Genomic DNA, 26,440 nt, shown 5'->3' on the forward strand with positions numbered 1-26,440 from the left:
TGATGCAAGTATATAGTAGTAAATGCCATTTAATATAAAGTATGATCGAATGTAATTTGATTTGACTTCAAAATTAAAGTCTGACTACTTTTTATACTGTACACACACAAATTTTGAAAAAATCAGACGTGACATTCCTGCATTTGAGCTCCCCAGTTAAACAATCCTCATCTAGCATATTCCTGTCACTAGAATTTCTACAAACCAACATCTACGCTGGAGCAGGACTGGTCACCCAGGTTAAGTTAAAGTCCACTACTACCCTCTGCTGGTGGAAAAGCCTCAGCACAGCTAAAAAAACAAATGAAACAAAGCTGCAATAGGCACAAACTGAATGACTATTCAACAAATCACAGGTTTAACAAACTCTCGTCTTAATGCCGCACACAGAAACCAAGTATACAGAAAACAAACTGTCTGTACGAGAGCACACGAGGGTTGAGTTGGGTTTGTAATTGTCAAGCGTTGTGCATTATTAATGGAAAACCTATTACAAACACCATTGTAGTCAGTTACCATCAGACAAAAACACAATAGCGAAAAGAATGACGCTTTTGTTTCATTGTGTGGAGGTTCTCAAATACAACAGCTTGCAAACAGGCCATTTCAGATTTCATTGACTAGGAATGCAATGGCTGCGTATGAGTTTTGTGTCCCAAATGAATAAGAAATCAGCAAGCGCAGTGTATATTACCCTGAACAGACTCTTTTATATAAATGTCACTGTACTAAACTTAATGTTATATGCATCGTCGGTTCGAACCACTATGTATGTGAGTAAACTAAAGAAAACAAAGAGGTGTATATGCACACATAACTGGATAGAGGCTAACAATAGAAAATGATTACAATATCTGTGATGTGATGACACTGAAAACACAAAAGGAGATACAGGGCAAGCCATTCTTGGAAAACTGCAGTGATACAACATTTATAATCAGTGTTTGTTTGGCTTTTCTGTGCTAGAAATGTTCAATAATGCCACATTTTGATCTGCCAATATTAGCATTTTCAATATTTTATTAAACTATACGTACTAATTTTCATTATTTGTACAGTCTTGATTACATTTGCATTCATCTAACAGCTAATATAAGTGTGTAAGTAACCCAATTTGTAATTACTGTATTTTCTGGAAAACAAGTCACACAGGGTTAAATCTGCAATACTGAGAGAAATACAACAAAGATAAGTCATATTTTATGATTCCTTTCAGGATGAATAGTAAAATAGGTTACTGTTTAAAACAAACATTATGATAGTGTTCACTATAAAGTTGGATTACACTTACTGAACTACATCAATTGCTATGGAATATGAATTGCAGCATGTATAAAGTGATTAAAAAGTGACATTATGATAGAAATGGTATACTAACATTTGAACAAGATTGTTAAATGTAATATTCATCAATTTTTAAAAATGAAAATATAATTTGTGATGTTTTAATGCCTAAATTCACCTGCGTCTTTCATATCACATACAATAAATACATCATATTTATTACCAAATAAAATATGGGGATTGTTTTTAATATTATTCAGACATAATGGTACAGATTTATCATATCAGCCACAAAATGAAAAGAATCTAATGCTTGCATTGGCTAGAGGTTTACTAACAGTGCATCCCTGTTTCACACAATAAAGTGTAATTTACTAATTTCTAAACATTAAAGGGAGAGTTTACCCCCTAAAATGATATATTAACCCATCACTTGCTTAAAATCTATTTGAGTGTCTTTCTTCTTTTCAACACAAAAGAAGATGTTTTGAAAAATGCTGATAGCTTTTTTTTCCTACTATGTAAATCGATGGGTGCCAGCAACCAGCATTCTTCAAAATATCTTCTTTTGTGTTTAACAGCAGAAAGAAACTCAAAAATTAAAAACCAGAATAAATGATGCGGTAATTTTCCTTCTTGAGTGAACTATTAAAAATAAATAAATAAAATAAATAAAGGCATTAACAGCTAAGGTCACCATTGAATTGAATTGAATTGAATTTTATTTGACAGATTTGAGACAAACTGTACAAAAAGTATTCCATACACTTTGTTAAAAAAAACTGTCGAGGATAAAAACACAATAAAGCCCTGGGCTTATTTCCATTGTGACCATTTATTTTGATGGTCCATTTGTTGAATTTAAGTTACATTGCAACTAATTCTCAATAGTTTATACTGAGACTGTTAGGTTGGGGTTAGGGTTAGTGCAAGTTGACATGTACTTGCAAAGTTTATTATAGTCAGTTAAAATGTCTACTGAAGGAACAGTATCAACAGATATTAAGCAGACAGTCTACTAATACTTAAATGGATGATCAAAATTAAGTGTAACCAAAGTTAAATGCTAATAGAATTCTCATAGAAAGAACAGGTTGTCCTACCTGCTACATTCAACAAGTGTGACCCGTAGACGCCCCTCCACCAATAACGTGTCTCGGATGGAGATGTCAAGGTCACATGACGACATCAGAGGTGGCTGCACTTGGAAAGGAAAAAAGGGCTTGTACCTGTCAATCAAAAACAGACAACAAACAATCAACAATACTGTCCTTCTTTGCACTATTAATAGGGTCAATAGGAAATGTTTGCAAAGTCAGCGGACATTTTGGGTGTGTACAACCTCTTTACCTTGCCCTTACCAGAAAAACATGCATTTCAGCTTGTGTGTGTGTGTGTGTGTGTGTGTGTGTGTGTGTGTGTGTGTGTGTGTGTGTGTGTGTGAGTGTGTGTATATTGTCCTTTCACAAAGAAAACTTTATTGCCTTAGAGCAGAAAGTATGTAAAGAGGAGAAGAGCAGGTTTAGCTAAATACTGCAGCAAGGATTTTTAGGCCCATATAAATTATGCAAATCATCAAGACGGGTAAGCATTCAAGCAAAACTAAAGTGAAAACTATGATGTTAAATGTCAGACTCCATCAAGGTGAAATTAAACCGTATGCCTTTGCTCGAGGTCTGACTCTCACTGCTACTGCATGGTAATTCTAGGAATTAAGTACATTTTGGCATTCCATGTTTAATCCCTAAATGGACAAAACTGCAACACAATAGATGGACAGGGGATTATAGAGAACAAAAGAATGATATAAATGATTGAAATGAATGTAAAACATCACATTTTTTATTTCATGAGTTCTACTCAAAGATTGAGAGATAGATGGATGGATGAATGGACTGTTAGATAGACAGACAAATGGATGGACAGAGGGATGGATGGATTTACATAACTATGAATGGACAGATAGTTGGACGAACATAACTATTGATGGGCAGATGAGAGGGGGGATAGATGGACAGATAGATGGATAGACGGATGGACGGAACTTTGGATGGACAGACAAATTGATGGACACAACTATGGATGGATGGGCGCAGAAATGGACAGAACTATGGATGAACGAAAGCACAAACGGACAGACCTATGGACGGACGAACGCACGGATGGACAGAACAATGAACGGACAGATAGACAGAACTATTGCTAGACGAACGCACGGATAGATAGTACTATGGACGGATGAACGCACAGATGGACAGAACTATGTACGGACGAACACATGGATAGACAGAACTATGGATAAAGGAATCCACAAATGGACAGAACAATGGATGGACGGATGCATAGACAGACCAATGGATGGATGGACAGACGGACAGAACAATGGATGGACAGAACTATAGATAGACAGACAGACAGAACTATAAAGGCATGCATGGACGAATGGATAGAACTAAGAACAGATGGAGGGATGAATGGATAGAGCAAGACAGATGGATAGAGGGACGGATAGAACGATGGAGGGAGTGACAGATGGACAGAACGATGGATGGATGGACGGACGGACGGACGGACAGGACAATGAATAGAAGAATGGAAAGAACTATGCATGGATAGATTTACAAATGAATGGACAGAACTATGGATGAAAGGACAGACAGAACTATGGATGGACAGAACTATGGATGGAAGAACGACAGAACTATTGATGGATAGACAAACAGGTGGATAGACAGAACTATGGACGGAGAAATGAATGGATTTACTGAACAAAACAACTACTAAATGATTTATATACAACAAATAAACGGATAGACGGATTGATGAATAGAATTTTGGAATTACAGAATGAAGGATTGATGGGTGAATGGATGGATGAAACTAAAGAATGAAAGAACTATTAAATGATATAATTTACAGCAGATGGAGCTATAGAACAATGAATGGAAGGATGGAGCTATAGAACAAATTAACTATGAAATCATATAATATAGAACAACAGATGGAGCTATTGACCGATGGACGGAGCTATAGAACAAATTAACTATACAATAACAGAGAGAATGAATGGATGGATAGAGCTACAGTATAGAACGAATGAACTAGAAAATGGCAGAGAGAACTAGAGTGGGGGATAGATGAACACAATTAAAGAATGATGGATGTATACAGTATATGGATTTACGTGGGATAGAATTATGGAATGAAAGAATTACACAATGATATATATAACTGAAAAATGGCAGACATGGATGGAACCAGAACAAAACAAACTACAGAATTATTGTTAGAAATAAAAAAAACAGTGCATAGATGTTTGAAACAATAGTACAATGGATAAATGGAAACAACTACATAATGAAAAACTAAAGAATGATTGATATGAACTATGAGTGATGGATGGATGTATATATTAGGGCCCAAAAACATTGTGCCCCATTTGTGGAGCCCTTTCATGTCACCATGATAAAATGTTCTGAATACAAAGCCTTGTGGTTCAATTGTGGTATCTAGGAAATGCAATGTCTCTGTTCCTCCTACATTACGTGTAAAGTTACAGTAAAAACAAAAAATGTAATAAAACAAATCTCCAAACAATACACCAAAGAATTCAACTAGCATATTATGACTTAACGGGGACTACAATATTAGGCAAAAATCTGTCTAGCATATGAATTTAAACTAATGATTGAACAAAAAATAATAGTAAATTCCTCTTTCTTAAAGACTTCTCTTATTTTGAATTCCGCAGCATGACCAGTAATCCATTATATTGCACAGCGTTTAAAACTTCCAGCATTGAGTAAGTATTTATTTCACAACAAAAACATCAACCACATGATCAAAACTGTCAGGTAAACTGCTCTGATACACAGAATTGTACAAACAGGGTAATTCCTCCTGCCGGATGCAGAGCTGATGCAGTTTTGAATTCCTCTGAGGAGAATGGTTCTGTTCTATTTCAAGACACTTTACTGCTAATAATAACCTAAAGGATTAGTGTTCCTAAAACAGGAAGTGCTTTTCTCTCTCCATAGAACAAAGCCCCTCCACTTTGCCCTTGTGAGGTACAAAATATTACAAAACCCATCGGTCTAAGAAATTAGCTTTTTTCTGAAAGTCCAGACAGATTTTTTCCCACTTTATCATCATGCAAATTGCTATGGAAACTGGCAGAAGAAGAGCCTTTGAAAAAAAAAAAAGAAGGAATGATTAGGTTTTATACATGCCTCAGACAGAAAATATTAAACTATCATAAAAATTAATAACGTATAAAAGTACTTATGATATACTGTAAGCTAAAAATCATTTAAAGGGCTAGAATTTAAAGGCTCTCACTATTTACTCACTCTCAAGTCGTTTATTGCTCAACAAAAATAAGACATTTCAAAGAAAGCAAAAAAAGCATCGTCTTCCATAGTAGGAAAATCAAATACTAATGGTTACAGGTCTCCATCTTTCTTCAAAATATCTTCTTTTAAGTTCAAGTTGCTATACTGGCATGACATTGTGTACAGTATTGCCAAAGCATTTTAGGCATGTATAAAACATCTCATATATTAACATTATCTAACTAATTAAAATGACAATAAACAATTTTAAAAAATATATCTAAAAAAAAAAAAAAGTGTAGATTGTTTAAAAAAGGCAACTGAATTTAGTTGATTTACCATTTCTAATGTTGTGTATGGTGTACACAAATTTTGCAGCCAGATTTTTATGCATTCATAAATAAATAATAAAAATAAATTACATAAATATTTATATAGATTATTTACATTCAACAAAAGAAAGAAGAAAGACAATTACATAGGTTTGCAATACATAAAGGGTGAGAAAATTATGATTTTTTTCTGTTTTGGGTGCACTATTTTAAAAGGTTTATGTCCATATATCTTGTGCCAAGCAGTTAATGTACTTGGTGAAAAACAAACAATCACATGCTTACGCTAAAGAGGTCAAAGAGAATTGAACCACTCTCTAAACAGCATAAACAGACAAAAGGCAATTTCACTGACTTCTCTAATGCAAACAATTTCACAAGCAAAATCCCGAGATTAAGACAAGATTTAGCTGAGTCACATGGATATAATACTGTGAAAAGTCACGATGAAAAACAATACCCGCTGGGCAAATAAAGCCTCTATATATTAATACATCTCTGCATTCAATAAATCAATACCACTGATGTGTGTCTGCACTGCTCAGATTCTTTGTACATTTATTCTTGCTTTTCCTCTGTCAACTTTTTGTATAGTCAATACAGACCAGTCAATATTGCAAGTATTGAATAAAGATAAAGCTTGTAGTTTGACCTTTTTCAGCTGAGAGAGAATGTAAACATTGAAGCACTTCTTTAGTCTTGTTTGAATTCTAAACCTGCACTGAAAAAATTATTTATGCAAAATTGTAAAATTCAGCCCATCTATTTCATAAATTTCATACAACAATTTAAATTTAGTAAATCCAAGAAATCATCTTTGAATCCTTTTTTTAATGAGATGCATTGCTGAGATTTTGTAAGCATTTTCTACCTCGAACAACTAAAACTATGAATATAAGACCAACTGTGACAACCTTGACCTTTCACCCATAACCAACAAAACCTGTGTAAACAAGCATTAATAAACTTTATATTATTAATAAAATGTACATATAAAGGATATATTATACTATTTTATATTTATTATATAACTGTATATCACAAATCATATAATGAAGTTAACACTTTCTTTCCACAGTGCAAATATTTAATATCTGTATTTAATGCAAAGGTTTTATTATTAAAAAATTAAACAAAACAGACGACATTAAAGTTCTCCATTTCTCTTTACTAAAAGTATTATGAGTTTGAGTAAAACATTAAAGCTTGTTTTATCCTATAAAAGATCTGAGAAGATTTCTTTCAGATTTTCTAACACACATCTATAGATAGTAAATCAAGCAAACTGAGAATTTCCAAATAGTCTCTAATTTTATTTTCCACAGACGACTAAAATAAACCCTGTGTAATAACTAGTTAACTAAAAGTAAATCTACAATGCTAATTAATTTAAATTAATTATACCTAAAGAGTTTTAAAAAAGAAAAACTTAAAGTTGTTTTTATTTGAATAAAATATTTCAAATTGTAAAACTAATAAATGAAAAAGAAGAAATTCCTAATAGAAATTATTATTATTATTATTTTTATTATTATTATCATTATTATTATTATTATTATTATTATTATTATTATTATTATTATTATGTAAAAAAACAACACCTTACCTATAATTAAAATTTAAACTGAAAGAAATACTGTAAACATGGTATAAACACAAATAAAACTTTTGCTGTTTGTTAAAAATGCTTGTTCAAAATGAGCTGAAACAACACAAATATTGATTTATCTTAATTGTTTTATGCTCAATCCACTTAAATATGTAAAAACCTACAAGTTAACTTAATTTCTTAATGTTGCCCCAACACAAATCGATTGTGGAACAGAGCTTTTTTACAAAGTAAATCAACCTATTACAAAAAATGATAATGCTACCAATAATACAACAGCACTGGTGTAAACACAGAAGTTCACAATATGTGTGACTCATATGCAGTTAAGTGATTCTACTTCCTGTTTAGATGTTTTTACGATACGCAACTGCAGGAAGAAGATGGCGGTGTGGTAACAGTGGGTCTATGGCACCCCTTCCTCTCTTCACTTCCCTGCGGCTTAATTGCAGGACACGACTTCAGTTTGTTTCAGAGAAACACAGGGCACAGAGCACAGCCCTATCACTTACCAGAAACACCCTTACAGGAAGACAGCCAGCCTGACGCATTAAAAATACAACACACACACATACACACACACACACACACACACACATGCTGGACCTCACATGCCAACTGTAAGAAATTCCAGGTCATGCACAAACATGCACTGGTGTATATTAACAATGATTAACTAATAAGCAATATTCAGGCCCTGAATGAACCTATTATTTCATCCTAATGCACTGTTCTAATTGTGAATATTTACTGTGTGGTTATAGCTGAAGGTAATAACACTATAAACAAACAGCTCTTTGTTTTATTAATGCAACTCTAAACTAAATATGTATTAAAATAGTTCATTCTCAAATCTCATACACTTTTAATAATATTCAAATTTGGAAAATGTAACGTAAACATTTGTTGATGTGTATTTATGAAGCTTATGTGAAGTTTGGAGTGCCATTTGGGTCTGATTTTAGTATAATTTATATAATATAATTTAAGGGTGTCAAAATTAATTGTTTCTTCAGTGCACCACGATGCAAACCTGGACAATCTTACAAACCTGAACTGGTATCGGCTTAGTAATAGATCATATGTACTGACGTCATTTATCCCATATGCGCTATATTGCGGTAGCTTACTATGGCGAGGGAGGCGAGCGCGAGTAATTAAAATTTTCCAACTACTTAAAAACTACCACTGAAATTACAGCAGAAGCCCCCATTTCACTATATGGAGAAACTGTAAGTAAACTCCATTTCTCTGTCTCTCTTCTCTATCTCTCACTGTTGACCTTTGACCTGTTGGCGTGAGGTAACGTTTCCTCTCCTCTCGGCTGTTACAGCAATACTTCTGAATACAGACACAACTGCATGAGTTTTCTTCACTGTGTCTATCATAGATCAGCTGTTATCGCAGCTGCAGTTTATTAGTGTCACTCATCTGTGAACTGCGCCAGAGCATTAGAGCAAATCGCAGCCCTTTCTGTTGAGCACGTGACCAATCAGAGTGGTGTAAGAACTCACTCGACAAGGCTCATAAAGCGTGTGGGATATTTAAATTTGTTTATTTGCTATAAATGCTCATATTGTTCTATGCATGTACTGGAGTTTTTAACTCAGGTACAGTTCATATATCTGACTGTACTAAAGGACAAAATTGTATTATTAATAATATATAAATATATTTATACATTTTAATACAAAAATTGTTGTGCTGGGAAGTAAAATATAAAATTGTGTATGGAAAGCATTGTCAATGCACCGTGTTGCACAGAGATATCGAATTGAATTGAATTAATAGCATGATAATCGTAACCGAACCGTTTTTAGCTTTACGTTTCATTTCAGTTAAAAGAATTTCATATCCCTGACAAATCTTTACCATTGTTTATATTTATTTTATTTTAGACCGTATATCTATTCATATCTTGGGGTTTTGTTCATGAGTGGGGGAAAACTGGAATGTGAGATTGACAGGCGGATTGGTGCAGCGGCCACAGTAATGCGGTCAATGTACTGGTCTGTTGTGGTTAAGAAGGAGCTAAGCCGAAAGGCAAAGCTCTCGATTTACCAGTAAATCTACATTCCTACTCTTACCTATGGTCATGAGCTTTGGGTCATGACCGAAAGGACAAGATCTCGGAAACAAGCGGCCAAAATTTGTTTACATCGCAGAGTGGCAGGGTGCACCCTTATTGATAAGGTGAGGAGCTCTGTCACCCGGGAGGAGCTTGGAGTAGAGCCGCTGCTCCTCCACATTGAGAGAAGTCAGCTGTGGTGGCTCAGGCATCGGTTTCGGATGCCTCCTAGATGCCTACCTAGGGAGGTGTTCCAGGTATGTCCCACTGGGAGGAGGGCTCGGGGAAGACCCAGAACACACTGGAGGGGCTATGCCTGTTGGATGGGCTAAGAACATATAGGGATCCCCCCAGAGAAGCTGCAGAAAGTGTCTGGGGAGAGGCAAGTCAGGGGTTCTCTCCTGAGACAGCTGTCCCCACGACCCGGCGGTGGAAAAGCACCGTTAACAATTAACGATGCCTTGCATGTTGGCGCCAATAGCCTAGTAGTTTAGTGCACCGACGTGTAGCACCATGGTGCTCACGGCTACCCAAATTCGATTCTATCCCAATAAAATACGAAAAACCCTGAAAATCATTATAAAAAAACAAAACAATTAATGATGCCTTGCACAAAAAACCAGTGTGATTTCAGTATCATTTATATCAGTGTTTCTTACTTTCTGGAGGACACCAGCACTGCATGTTTTGGATGTCCTCTTTCAGATTTCGATGATCTGAATCAGGTGTTTGGTTAAGGAGACAAGGACAAAGTGCTGAGCTGGGCATCCACCAAGAACATGGTTGAGAAAAACTGATTTATATACTATTATTTTATTTATTAGCTTTTAAAATCACCATTTTTAAATTTTTATTTCTTTTAATTTTAGCTTGAAATGTTTGCATCATTTCAGCTCAATACATTTAAATACGCCCGACATATTTCACCACTTTTTATATTGTATAATATTTTAGAATATTTATTTGCTTTATAATAATTACTGTATTCATTTGAGCTGCATGATATCATCATGCAGAAAAAAGTTGCAAATGACCTCTGCCATTTACATTTTTTATTTACATCTACTTTTCTTTTTCAGTATTCATTAAACTTTTTTCTTTAAATGTCTGCTTTGTTTTTCACAAAAACAGCCAGAAACAGGTCAGGAAAGACATGAGGGTAAAAGTTTACACAATAATGACGAAGTAAAAAAATTTTTTTTGGTAGACTTCCTTCAGTCAACGTAAACTCATTCTAAGGAAACTTTCTCTCTTCTCACAGGGACCGTAGTGCGGAGACCGTAGGCTATAAAAATAGAGTGATACTGTTATCAGTGCATCACCTTTACAATAGCATCCTGTGTGCTCTTCGCTGCAGCACACAAAAGATAAGCTTCTTAGGAATGAACTTTGCTGTACTCGAATGAAGAACACTTAACCTGTATGATGAAGCACTTTGCCATTTAAAGTACTTTCGAGGGCTTCCAACAGAAGTGCGAGTAATACTTGTGGTGAGCGGCTCTGAGGGAAAGAAGCCAGCAGAGACTATTGACTGTGAAGACCTTGTCCTGGGCTCACCATCTTTCTTACTCTCCACTCCAGAGGTGTTAAGTGTAGGCAGTTAAAAAAAAAAGAATTCTCATTAATCACATGGCACAATATTTGCATTAGATAACAGATTTCTGCAGTCTTTCTGAAACCACTAAAAATTTCCTGGTTTGCAAAGAGACTAACTACAAACTATAGTGAAAAATATTCCGCATTTTGTGATTAATGTTTTTATTTTTTTCTCCCTGTTTATTTATGCATTTGAATTCCATTATGGGAACTTCCGCTTTCTTCCAACAACTTTTACCCTTGAAAAGTTGGAAAAAGTGACTTTTAAAAAACATTTTTAATAGTTTAAAGTGATATATTGTTTGGGTTGGTGTTATATATACGCTACAAAAACCTGACTGTACATTTTCTGTTATTTTACAGACTTCTCTATATTTTATTTCATAAGAATAATATTATATTAAGCTACTAAATTGCCTATAAAAGTCAGTTTGTTAAACTGTAGAGTCGAATTTTCAAAATCAAAAGTTGACAAAGCAGAGCTCAGGGTCCCATAATGCAATTCACAGCAGTATATGAATGGAAAACACACAAAAACTGAAGCTGTTAATTAAGAGATAAAGTTGGAGTGAAGGAAATTTTTGTTATCGTGATACCGTGATAAATGCAACATTTCGCAGTGAGGTATAATAAATAACCTTTTTTAGGTTTACATTTTTTGCTGTTTTTTCTTTATTTCTCGAAAATTCAGTGCATCCGTATTTTTTTGCCCCAAGCTATTTTTTACTGATTTATTTTTGCAATTATTTTCTTTATTGTGATATGACAGTATATTGAGAGGAAGCAAAGTTGAAAAGAGAAAGGAGGTATGGGATCGAAAAAAGGTTTGTGAGCCGGGACTTAATGCCGGAACAGCAATCACATAGTATGTTAACATATTTCCCAAAAGAGTGCCCAATATTCAAGAAAATGTGATCTTAGAATCGAGAAGCAGCAGGACTGACAAAAGTAATTGTGTTTGTGCGAACAATGAAAGCAGGTTAACATCGAATAAGAGGATGATCACTCGCGTGAACAGATGATGAAAAATGACAAATTAAAAAGCGAGGCAACCGTGCCTACTGCCTAGAGTATGCGCAACTGGTGCGTTCGGTTCTCTTTGAAATAGACTGGACAAAAAGTGATGATCGTGCACCCACAGTCCTGCTGCTTTTAAGAGCTCAATATTAAAAAAAAATATCCTTTTGTAAGCAGCAGCAGACTCTGCTTTTGCTTTAATTATTTTTTTAAACAGATGATTAACAGGCCTAACATTAACCGCGTCCACGTGATCATCCTTTCATGATCATGGTATGATTTTTTTTTTACCTGCTTTCTATTGCTTACAGTTATTTTTATTAATATTGTTTAATCATCTTTTTTACAACAACATTGCTTTAATATGAGATTAACTTCTCATTTATATGTAGTTGGTGACATGGGACCTTTAGCCAGGACACATACATTTAATAAATCCTGTACAAGTTTATAATGTTAGTAAATACATTAACTAACATTGACTAATGGACCATTATTCTTAAGTGTTACTGGTGAACTTAAAACTGAAAATAAAGATGCAAGACAGAAAAATAACAACAGTCAATAAGAGTCACAATACCTGCCAAGATATTTGTTCATTTGTAGTGTCTAAATGTTTGCAGTTTACAGCTTTTTTAATCCGAAAAAAAGTAATATTAAATATGAAAAATATCCATTATTACCTATTTATTTTAGTATGACACTACATTAATAAATAAAAACCAGTATTGTGCAGCGCTACAAACATGTACGCACACACACACATATATGAAACAGTGGCACACAAATGCACACAAAATCCAGTGAGATTATATAAGCATATGATATAATTAACAATGCATTATTGAAATACATACATATTTAACTTAAAATCTAGTGGTGATTAAAATAAAAACAACTGAGAGACTAGTTATGTCTTGTGTCTGCAGATGTGCTGTAATGATTTAAAACAAGGACCTGTAGACTTCTGACTCATTTCTGTTTAACCTTCAGATACATTAGGAATAATTGTAGCATGAAAAAAACAACTATTCTCTCGTTTTGATCACTGTGTGATGAAGGTTTTTGTTTCTCTGGTGTACTAGCATGGTATACACCCAACAAAATATGACGAAGATAAAATGACGAAGATTAAATATTTCCCTAAATTAGTATATTTATAAATTGTTTCAATGTTGACTCACAGTTTTTTTTTAGATTTACAATTAAAGCAACGAAACTTAGAAGTCATTAGTAGAATAAGAAAACATATAAACGATTTTTTGGGTCAGAGATGTATGTAAGCCACACAAACAAACACAGACCTGCTGTGTTTTTCACTAGAAGCACTGCGGACCGGATTAAATTCCACTCATATTACCAACTCATCTCTAAATACCTCATATTCACCACAGCCAGGTCACTGAGGACAAACCAAATCAGCTTTGTTTTATGTGGAGCAGGAAGAAATGTATGACTTTGCCAATCGGGTAGGAGTGCCAGCAGCTTATGTGTGTGTTCTGACTCCAAAATAAAAAATTCCATTTCACATGCAAGTACAGCCAAACAGCACAATGAGTATTTCACTTTAATGTCATGATTGTTACCATTTATTTCCTCTTATGCATTTGTTATGGTTACAGACAACAATATTACATATTTAATGTAAATGCATGAGAAAGCAGATTTGTTATTGTGATTACATATTTCATTATTTTGATTCTGTAGTAATTCAAAGATGGCCAGTGAATCGTCTAGAATTAGAAAAAGTAAAAATATAAATTTCCCATAAATTTTTCCCCGTCTAAAATTTCTGTTTTTTTTTATTTCCAATAGCAGTATCCAAACTTGATCTCTGAATGTTTTTTGACAACACTTGACCTTTAAAAGTTTAACAAATTACTTTTATTGACATTAAGTAATTTGAACTCATTTATTGTCTGTTATTTCAATGTCATTTATTTTACAAAAGCCAGGTAATGAGCTTCTAGTAATCTTCCTGTTATTTTAGAAAATTGCTTCTACATTTTTTTTATTGTTTCATACTGCTGAAAATACAAATAAAACCACTTTAAAACTGCTTAAGATCAACAGATAAAATAAAAAATGAATTTAGATTAAAATATATAACAGGAAATGTAAAGTATATAATAACAACGTCTGTCAATTTTAGTTACTTTTAAAATATAAATAGCATAATATCATGAAATATTTAACTATTCTCAAAAAATAATATTACATGTACATGTTGTGATGCCTAAATTGACTTTCAAAATAAAAATAATTATATATATATATATATATATATATATATATATATATATATATATATATATATATATATATATATATATATATATATATATATATATAACTAATATATGTATTAGTTTTAGGTGTTTAAATTATTTAATCTAAGTAATATAGAATATAGGCACTTTGTTGATCAAATCCACCATAAACATACAAATATTTAAATAATATTTAAATTGAAAGTAATTGAGTTGCCTACATTAGTCAGTATTTAATATTGTGTTATCATATTTTAAACAAATCTCAGTAAAGAAAACAAAACAGCAGTTGCATGCATTAATAAAGAAATTAGGGCTGCACGATTAATCAAAAAAAGATTGTGATCTGATTCGACTTCCCACATGATCTTAATCCAGCATATTCATGATTCAGCCAGTTATATTTTCAAGTTCAGGAGAAGCATAAGGCGGTTGCAAAAGTCTTCACGTTGTTTTATATATGTTGCTCAGCAACATGGACACCTCCAAATAGTGTTAAAAGTGTCAATTACTGTTTTTATAAGGTATTATTCACCCAAAAGTGTCATTTCTGTCTTCATGTAATGATGTATTTGTGGCCGCGAAATCACACATGAGATGACAAACTGTTTGTTTACTACTGAGAGGATGTGTGCACGGCCGTGAATGATGTATACTTTAGTGAACAGAACCTGCATAGGCAGTGAATAACAGGTAATAAAGTTGTAAATCACATTTAGTTTGTTAAACTGATTGATCGTTTGGGATCGCGAGGCAAGTATGAATTGCAGGTATGTTTTTTCTCCTCAAAGTGGCGACAGCCACGACATGAACGCACTGGGCAGTGAAAGTGAAAGCAAAACCGTGCACATCGTTTACATGATCATATTGCATTGTACAGTTATGTTTACGACAAGCATTTTATATGTTTTTTTCTTTTATAGCGAACACAAAGTGTTGTGCATGCAAATAAGTGTTTCCAGTGTCAGTATAACTACTCTACCCTCTATAATGTTGAATATAATGCAAGAGGGAATCTGATAATGACAAATGCCTCATTTTACCAGTGAAAACATGTTCTAATAATGTCGTCAATGACAAAATAACAAGATCTCAAACAGAATAAGTTAAGAATTTGAATTATGAATGGCTGTATTCTGATGTTATCACTTTACTGTGCATTAACAACCAGGACACATTTAAAGTCTAGTCAAGTCCATTTTTCAAAGTCTATACAAAATTTAGCATTTTATCCAACAGTAGAGCCACACATAGTCTTAATATTATTCTTGTTGTTTTACCATACGTTCAAGAATTAACAATAATATTTTTTTTTTAATTTTACAGCAAAAAACGACAGCTATGTGGTTGCCAGTATTTCACCATTAAAAATACAGCACAAGCCATAAATGTAATTTATTAATTTTACAGTAAACTACCACATTTCATTAATTTATAGAGGTAATATGTCTGTATGTTGAATTACTAACATCTACACATCTTTTGTTACACAGATGGACACATTAACACAGCCATATGCAGGTGGTGACGAGAAAGTTACATAATGAACCAATGCTCATCCCAAACAACTTTTCCCACTAGCTGTAAAGTGTGCTCAGTGTCATTCACACAGCTACTAAGCAGCAGTGTGGTAACACGCATAAAATTAAAGTCATGAAATAAACTGTGTTTATCAACATTAGATGTAACACAACTAAACAACTAAAAAGAAATATTATGAAAAAAGTGATGTGCAATGCAGTGAATTCTGGGAAAGTCAACTTATGGTTATTATATACCAGGTTACGTATTTTTACAGTTTTTTACAGTTGAAATGACCGCCATGTTTTATGTACTTATATTAACCTTTATTTTACATCTACAGAATCATGAGAAAATCGTGATCTTGATTTTGAGCAAAAAATTTGTGATTCGCATCTCAGCCAGAATAGTGCAGCCCTACTGGAAACTAAGCTCACGAATGTTTATTTTTCTCCCAAGAGATTCTGTGACTTAATGAACTAAAAAGCGATTAAAACATGATCATTGACTGTAGCATTTAATGGTTATAAAGAGATCACAAAAGAGAAGAATATCAAGGCGTTTCATCCTCTCTGAACTTTGGCCTGCGTGTATTTGCCAGAGTACACTGAAGTTCTTTGCCTGCAAGTTTACATTTTGACATATGGGTTTAATCACTGATGAAACATTGATGAAATGATCAAATGTCATGATGCCATATGGCTTTGGAAAGGTTAAACACTTTTTATAAGTATAGACAGAGAGCAAGTTGGGGTGTAAAATAGCATGTGCAAGAGTGTGCAAACAGAAGCATAACAGATGTTTTCCGACACGGACTTACATAAGTGGACTCCGGAGACGTGAACAGAGCGAAAGCAGAGAGAATGAGATGTATGTTTCTATCATGGTCAAGTCAATCACTGCTGATGATCTGAGATCACAGATGATGAGCGTAGAGTCATGGACAGATCGTTACTTAAGGATGTCCTTTACAATGTGACGGCAAGACAGAATTAACTGAGCAAAAGCTACTTGTATATACATGTTTAGAGACATATATAAAACATTTTCTATTTTAAAGCTTAGAAAAAAATAGCAGAACATATAGCTTTTCTTAAGTATTTATAAAATTTTCATTTATAAAATTTTCACGCACATCTTGTTAGGTAAGCATGGCACTGTGATCACTAGTAAATCTCTTTCTAAGGCCAAAGGGCCATCCCGTGCAGAAACTTCAAATGTACCTTAAAGAATTAACATGAGAAATCAAACAGACCAGAAGATTTAACAGCGTGTATAAATCCAACATAACTAAAAACTACAAAATCACCTAACAGAATTATTTATTTCAAACACTCGATTGAAGTTATTCAAGTTTACTTGTACAGCATTTATCTAAACAATTATTTCACAATTACGTGAAACATTAGTTATGAGTAGGGCCATAAAAATCTGCTGACATTTCTGCGCAGAATTTTTTTTTTTAAATCAGCGGATTTGTGCAGAATTATTTTGGAAGCATCAGAACTAAAACTTAATATTTGAAATTAAAAAAATAATACCTTTTTAACTTTTAATTAATGTTTACAATGCAAATCCAATTAGAAGCAAATCTCTTGTACAATATACCTACTAAAAGACAGAAATTATTACTTTGCAAACTGTATTGTAAATAAATTATATGAAAATTTTCATATTAGTTAATATTATTACTGTAATTAATAAAAAAAACTGAATAAATATAAATTTACACACATTTACACAAGTAAATAAATAGACTTAATGATGTGCTAAAAATCTGCGGAAATCTGCGCGTGCAGAATGTACGCACAGATTTCGTATGGGCCTAGTTATGAGGTGAGTTTGAAGCAAAAATGTTAATAAATGTGGTATTTTCACGTGCTTTCAGATGTAGCAGCAACACAGAAGCACAGTTCATTGCAGTTCTGCAATGTAAATAGATGTAAAAAAAAATCCGCAAAGTAAGCAATGTTAACAGAATGCAATTTAAACAAATGTAAAAAAATTATTACTGCAATTTTTGAGTAGCTTGTCAATGAACTATGACTCTGTGTAGTAAATGCTGCTTCATGTGAAAGCACAAGCAACATCATCAGGTTTGACTGCAATAAAAATGCTCAAATTTAACAGAGTGTTTTTTATTTTGTTAAAATACTGCTTTTTTATGTCTGAAGTATAAATCCAAGTGAAAAACTAACGTAGAGTTACTTCTATATCATGAATTAGGGCTGCACAATATATTGTTTCATTATTGATATCACAATGTGCAAATCTACAATAGTAGATTTCTGTCCAATCAAATTGCACATAGAAAGTAAATTGCATCATATCTCATGACATTGGCAATTTATAATTGCAGCAAAATGTTTGGTAGTATGACATCTATCAGACGTTGGATTTTAGTTGCCATATCTGACGAACAAATGTCAGTTTTTGACTTCAACATGGTTTAAGATGTTGGCTCGATGTTGGATTTTGGTCACTTTCTAACACAACCTGAAAATCAACCAAACATCAACGTCATTTGACGTTATTATTGGTGATCACAATAACATTGTCCTTAGACACTGGCTAGACATTGAATTTTGGTCACCTGGAATTACCACCTAAATCTAACCTAATATTAACATCGGGAAACAGACTACAGAATGTTACGTTTACACACATCCACAAATTACATGTAAATGCATCAGCTTTTTTATAGTGTAATACTCACTACTCACTACTTGAGTACTTTTAAAAGGTCTACATTTTACTCATACTTTGAGTAATATTTACAACATATACTTTTACTCGCACTACATTTTTATGCAAGTAATGATACTTTTACTTATGATTTTTCTGTACTCTTTCCAATACTGGCAACATCGCAGAAAAGCAAATGAACTCACCGTCATTATTTTAAAATATTGTACAACCCGATGCTGAATAAATAACCGGAATGTATATTGCAGACCATTCTTAGAGCTCTGTTGGAAATTTTAAAAAACAATCCAGAAATGATTTATAAATTATTCATACTGTGCACAAGCTGCAAGCAGAATATCAGAAGTGCTTTCTTTCCAAATCCAAAAGATAGCTGGAAAAGTTGCGCACATTATAGACGTCATTTGAAAAGAAAGCCCTTGCATCTGATGTTGTCGTTTCAGTCTCAATATTTACCATAAAACAGAAAATAAATTAGCATGATACGCTAATATAATAGCCTTTCTTTTCATATATTTGTAATGCATCAACGCAAAGTCATTCATATTTTACTGCAAAGCATTATAAAAGCGATTATATTCCACAACTCCACAAGAGAGTGCCACGGCATTAACATTTTGGTGCTTCTCTGCCCTTCATTAAATACCCATGAGTCACAAAAACTGTAATCCTGGAAGTAAAGCCTTCCAATCTGGATCTAACTGGAACTGCAGCTTACATACATATACACAAAAACCTTGATCTAGGTTACTAGTTTACATTACACATAAATTCCTGTTTATACTAAATTCTCTCCATGTAAAGAAGCTGTAAGATCACAGATGACAGTTTTAAAGTGCAGCTGACAGTGAGTCTCTGTGGCACGGGGCATTTAAGAAGCCAAACGGCATCAGTGTCAGAAGGATGGATGGACTGAATGCAGTGTTTTTTTTCTACTGAGAATGTGTTTCTCTGATGCCTCTGAGGAACTGGACCATTAAATGTGCACAGTCAGGAAAATTTGTCCCGAGCCTCACTCAAGGGCACGCAGCTGATAGGGGTCTATCAGTGGCTATTTTGTGCAGATCATGCCGACTGGGACTTGACTGGCCCAAACATACCAAGATAGAGTCGCTTCATCTTTGAGAATGGAAGGTGTCATTAAACACCTATCAATATCAGCTGGCCACGCAATCACACCAGACATGACATCAACTAGAGGAAACCGGAGATCCAGTATAAGTCAATGCGGCTTAAAAATGGCAAAAAACACATTCTTACGCACACATCGTTCACCGTATATCATACATCTACAACATCATTCATTATTCATTTGGGATGCCGTAATTGATAATGATATAGAGCGATAAACCCTGACAAACTACATCTCTTATTACAGTAATCTGCAGCAGTATGCCCTGAAGAACAGGTAAACGTGCATAAATAACAAGAGTACACTTCTGACTCTCGGGTTTTGGCCATCTGTGACATGGAGCTCATCCAGGATGCACCAAAGATGATCTCATTTTGACCTGCGGTACTAAACGGTCTATATTAAAACTTTTCAGTTAGGTTGTACTTCAGATATTAGTCAGCATTTTTCAGTGAGTCATTTTGGGCTATTAAACACACTGTGTTTGACATATTGTCCAATATAAAGACCTTTTGAGGGCCTGCTACAGACTAACGATGGCAACTTATTTGACTATGAATATACTTTGGATCATCTTCACTTCAAGAACTGCTAAGATCTACATTAAGACAAATGATTGGGTTCAGTGTAACAGAACGTCCTCTATACAATAACAGAATGGGTTTGCTGAGAAAAGGAAAACAACCTTTATGTTAACATAATAATTTTAAACACAGCACTTCTGTAACAACGATGTCTACATGAACATGTAAAAGGTTAAATATTCACACAAAATATGTGTGCGGGATGAATCATCAGAAATTCTGCCCATTACCCCTAGTAAGAAAATACTTTTAAAAATCATTTATATGATATGATATATGATATGATAGGGCTGCACGATTCTGGCAAAAATGTGAATCACGATTTATTTTTGCTTAAAATCAAGATCACGATTTTCTCACAATTCTGTAAATATAAAAAAAGTTAATATGATTAGCCTATTATTATTGTTAATTCTCAAACATATGGTAAAACAAAACTAATAATATTAGGCCTACAGTATGTGTAGGTATACTGTTGCTTAAAATGCTAAATTTTGTATGATCATTATAGTGGACTTTTAATGGACAGACTTTCAATATGTCCTGTTTGTTAATTCCCAGTAAAATTATGACATCAGATTATAACTAGGGCTGTGCAATAATCGAAAATCCGATTTCGATTTTGGCTTCAAACGATTATGAAAAATCATTAATCAAGATAAACGATTATTGCATCATATACCGCCCCCTTTCCAGCTGTACACACTTGTTGCTATTAAAAGCGCGAAAGACTGAGTGCTTACGTGTGTGTGCGGCATGCGCACACATTCAGAAGCATGCGGCCGGTCAGCATTCGTTCTCATTCGCACACTGAGACGAGCAGAGGAGCGCAGACATCTAAAGTCATCTTAACGCGAACGCTTTAATGGTCAAATAGGTGTCAAAATGCGGTGTGATTATTCTTATTAACCCTCATTTGTGTAATAATCAAACGAGTTGAGAATCAAAAGAAACGTGAAAGAGAAACCCTTAAATTGACAGCGTGAAATATCCCTGCTGCCACCTGTTTTTATCATTATTCAAACAAAACGAGAAAATCCCTGACTGCTCTTGACTGAAGAATTTTTGTAGCTAAAGTGTTTTTATTAGGGGGAAGATGTTTAAAGCACAGTTTGTTTCATATTTTTATTCTATTGTATTTATTTCTCTTTCCTTTGCAGGGTGGAAATGACTGTATATTTGCAGTTGAAGTCAGAATTATTAGCTCTCCTGAATATAAGCAACCTTTTTCCTGCCCAATTTCTGTTTAATGGAAAGAAGTTTTTTTAAACTTATTTCTGAACATAACAGTTTTGAAATCTCATTTCTAATTACTGATTTCTTTTATCTTTGCTATGATGACAGCACATAATATTTTACTAGATATTTTTCAAAATACAAGCATTCAGATTAAAGTGCAGTTCAAAGGCTTAATTAGAGTAATTAGGCAAGTCATTGTTTAACAGTAGTTTCTTCAGCAGACAACCAAAAATATATTGCTTAAGGGGGCTAATAAAATTGACCTTAAAATAGGTTTCAAAATATTTAAACCTGCTTTTATTCTAGCTAAAATAAAACAAATAAACCTAGAACAAAAAATTATAGGAAATGCTGTTAAAATTCCTTGCTCTGCTAAACATCATTTGGGAAATTTTTATTTTTAAAAATTCTCAGGAGCGCTAATAATTTTGACTTCAATTAATAATTGTTTTGAATAATCGTGATTACAATTATGACCAAAATAATCGTAATAATGATTTTTCCCAAAAATGCAGCCCTAATTATAACTATTCATAATTATAAAATAGATTTATTATGTTTAAGACATGTGCTTTTCATTTATCATTAACAACATTATTAGACCACTTGTTTTCACTGGTAAAATTAGAATTTTGTTATTATCAGATTCCTTCTTAGATTATATTCAACATTATATATAGACTAGGGTTGTTATACTGACACAATAAACATTTATTTTCATGCACAACATTTTGTGTTCGCTGTGAAAAAAAAAAACATATCAGATGCTTGTCGTAATCATAACTGTAAAATGCGATATGGTCATTTAAACGATGTGCGCACAGGTTTCACTTCCAAGTGTGGCCCATGGCTGCTGTCACGGTGAGAAAAAAACACATACATCAAATCAAACCTCCCGCACAGCCCTCAAACGATCGCTCTGTGCAACAAACTGAACGTTAGTTATAATTTCATTACTTGTTATTCACAGCCTATGCAGGTTGTGTTCACTAAAGTATGCATCATGCGTGCACGCGCATGTTCTCTGAAGTAAACAAACACCTTGCGGTCTGCTCAAGTTTGATTTCACAGCCGCAAGAATACATCTTTACATGAAGACAAAAATGACATTTTTGGGTGAATTATACCTTATAAATACAGTATGTGACACTTTTAATGCCATTTGAAGGTGTCAATGTTGCTGTGAAGACTTGTGTGACTGCCTTGCTTCTCTCTTGACCTTGAAAATATAATTAGCAGAATCATAGAAAAGCTGAATTTAGATCATGTGTAAGGTCGAATCGAGATTGTGATCTTTTTTCGATTAATCGTGCTGCCCTATGATATGATATGAAATATGATTTACAACAGTTTTGTCTGGTTCTTGAATCTGATTGGGTGATAGCCGTGCACTATTCTGCAATATCAGCACTCGTACAGCCTCTTCACCCTGTACTTTTGAGGATTTTTTAAGGCAGAAATGTAGTAGATTGCAACTATGCAGTTTATTTATTAGGACAGTGCCTATTTTAAATATTTATAGATACAGCGCGTCGGCATCTATCAGCCTGTCATACTGAGCAAAGCAAAGACGGTTGACGTCTGCCACAAAATGTCATCAGTGACCGCATAATAATTAGAGAGAAAAAAAACTGCGTAATTTCAAACTACAGCTGATCAAATCATAAAACAGGTCGGTTATATATTATAGTGGTCTATTTATACCATAGTAATCTGCTAGTGTTAGCTTTGCTTTGGCTTTTTCTGTGTTAATTATTGTGATCTCCTGATTGCAACAGAGAAATACTGGGAAATCTCTGTAGACTGATGGCATGATGATGATATTCAACCTTATAATAATAAAAATGTCAGCAAAATCACCTGTTTTGTAATCACTTTAGATATTAGGCTAGAGAATCATTCAATCACCAGCTCTAAAGTGACATTTGTAAAGTAGCAACAGTTTCTCCTGTTCTGACGGTCAGTTGCAGATGTGAATGAATGGTGGAAAAAAGTAGTTCATCACACCAAAGGATTTTTAGACTCTGTGTTTGTTTTTTTATATACACAATTATGCCGTCAAACTGTTGTATAAATACCATATCGCTCGTAGCAGTTGCTGTATATAGTTATTGGTGGGATACTGAGGCACTCGGCCGCAACGCACGCCTCCCACCAGTGCCAATATACAGCCATATTGCACTGCTACTCGTGAGATATTATATTATATTATATTATATTATATTATATTATATTATATTATATTATATTATATTATATTATATTATATTATATTATATTATATTATATTATACATCAACCAAGTCTTTCTTTATCTTAGTAAGACCATATAGTTATCTAAAACACAGACAGATGAAATATTGATTCTCTACCCTTTACCTCTTACCACAGAATATTAAAAGCTTTTTAACCACAGTATGTACATCCAAGTCTCTGGCAGTTTTGTCCACATACACATACTCTTGTCCTGTTCTTGAACACCTCCTCCATCTGTGACACTTCCATCCCACACAGAGACGACAAATGAATTGTGTCCTGCCTGCTTGTTTTGTCCTCGGGCCATGTTGCGTGCTTTTTAAACAAAGTTCCCACTCACACACTTGTTTAAAAGAGAATATTGTCAGCATCTTAACGTCACCTCCCACGTGACAAATTAAACACTAAGTACTTTTCATCTCAGCCCTAAAGCAAACGCCATTAAACTCTGAGGCAGTAAAACATGACCAGTGCATGAATTCGACACTGTATCATCCACTTTTATCACACATAAAAGAAAACTATCTGCCATCTCAACCGCCAATGAAGTGATTCAGACTTTTGAGAAAATGTCAATACCGAGAAAATGAGCGTGTCATTTAATGTCTCACATCATTCAGAAGTTCATTCCCTGTGGGTAATGTAAAGCGCTTAGCTTCAGTAAGTTTGCTGCCGGCTGTGCTTGTGTGTTGTGATGACTAAAACTCTTTAGTTCTGCAGCACGCGTCCTTATGGAGTATAACAGAGGGCACAGAATCAATGCCAGCCTGCTCAATCCAAAGGAAAGTGCTACCACGCCTGCTCAATCCAAAGTGCACCCAGCTACCAGCCTGCTCAATCCAAGGGACAGCGCTACCAAGTTGACCAACCACAGAGCTTACGATATGCATTGTTGCGACGTGTTGTTACATTTTTCAAGAGGTGCATGTCAGCTTTGGCATCAGCCACGGCAAGGGCTATGTGACTGTGTGAAAGCTGCGCCGGACCACACAATTGCACGTGACGCAGAAGTATGAATCAGCCTTAAGGTTCGTGTTGCTACCCAAACAGCATTTTAACTTTGCCAGCTGTCATCATATATTAAAATTGAACAAGAAAAAAATGTTATTTAAAGGATGCACAGTTTATAGGCTACCAGACTAGTCTAAGCCAATAAATGGTTATTTTAAATGTTACATTTTCAGACTGAAAAGTTAACTATTGGCGCGCTTTATTAAACTTGAAAAATTCTGGATCATTTCCACCAGTTGATGTGTTAATCAAACATTGTGAAAAATAAGCTGTAGATATGAAAGTGAAGGAACACTTAAGAATACAATAGAATGAGCATCCAAATTATAAATTATTTGCACCATTTGATCCACTTCGAATGCGTTGCTAGCCTTCCAGCATACAGAACATTAGTGAACGTTTTTACTAGAGGAAAGGTTTGGGGGTTTTTGTACTGTGAAAAATTTGTTCGATAAGAATTTCTCGAATAATTTTGGAATAAGAAAGGTAAAGACTCTGCAATAAGGGATTTTAAAATAAAAACAGCTGTTTCTATCTGCCTTAGGGCTGCTGAGAGTCGAGGCTGATAATAAATCAACATTCATGTTTTTAATCCTATTTTGGATTATTCTACCTTTTAAATTAAATATTAATTCTCTGACTAAAATAAAAGCATGATGCATGAACACTTGAAGAGAAAAAATACTGTATGGGCTATTATTGATGATGAGCCACAAGACAAGGGAAAGCCACCTTATTTTTGTCTAGTAGGCTAAAGTAGTTCTGCTGTTGTAGGCAGAAATTTTCAAATCTGCTGTCATTTAAGTTTCTAAACACTGTAAGTAAAAGAGGTTCTTGGTGTTGTTTTTAAGTGTTTAAGAAAACACAGGCAAGTTTAGGCAATCCACCGCTTTGCACATTTTGTGTGCTTCTAATTCAACATCAATTGACCTACAAATTGGAAATGCGAGAGAGTGTATGTTCCAATACATTTGTGTCTACTATGTGACCCTATTAATCCATATATATTTATAGAGGTACATTATTTTACAGATTTATTGTGAGTTTTTACTGTGTGTAATGACGCTGCAATCTGTAATGCAGTGCAAATCCCTGAATAAATGTTCCAAGCTGAAGTAAAGATTTAATCTAAAGAACTGTTATCTATTTTGGGTATGTTAAATAAGAGAACTAGGCTATATATTTAAAGTGATAGGGTGCAAGGGTTACAAGAATACATATAATTGTTAGTAGCAGCCGTAGATTGCATTTTGTTTTTGTAATCAAGTTTAAAATATTAAAATCATATTAATATAAGATTTTGTATTGTATTTTGTCTATATATCAATTTGCAGCTTCCAAAAAATGAATGTATATATAGTTATTTAGTATCACCCACTACCCACAGTGCTTGGTCTAGCCAACTGTTCTCTGTGTTGTTTTTCATTGTCTCTTTTCTCTTACACAATTAAAGCAATTTTTTTACAATATTAAATTAAAAGATC

The 26,440-nt window shown here is 33.9% G+C and overlaps 1 protein-coding gene across 1 annotated transcript in view; it reads right to left on the reverse strand.

Moving 5' to 3' along the window:
- Positions 1 to 26,440, reverse strand: part of pdzd8 (PDZ domain containing 8) — a 69,715-nt gene that overhangs the window by 38,638 nt on the left and 4,637 nt on the right. The window contains exon 2 of the mRNA XM_684682.11: positions 2,388 to 2,513. Coding sequence (XP_689774.5) covers positions 2,388 to 2,513 — 126 coding nt within the window. The remainder of the gene's footprint in view (positions 1 to 2,387; positions 2,514 to 26,440) is intronic.

The sequence above is a fragment of the Danio rerio genome, chromosome 17 (genome assembly GCF_049306965.1).
Source record: "Danio rerio strain Tuebingen ecotype United States chromosome 17, GRCz12tu, whole genome shotgun sequence".
Lineage (NCBI taxonomy): Eukaryota > Metazoa > Chordata > Actinopteri > Cypriniformes > Danionidae > Danio > Danio rerio.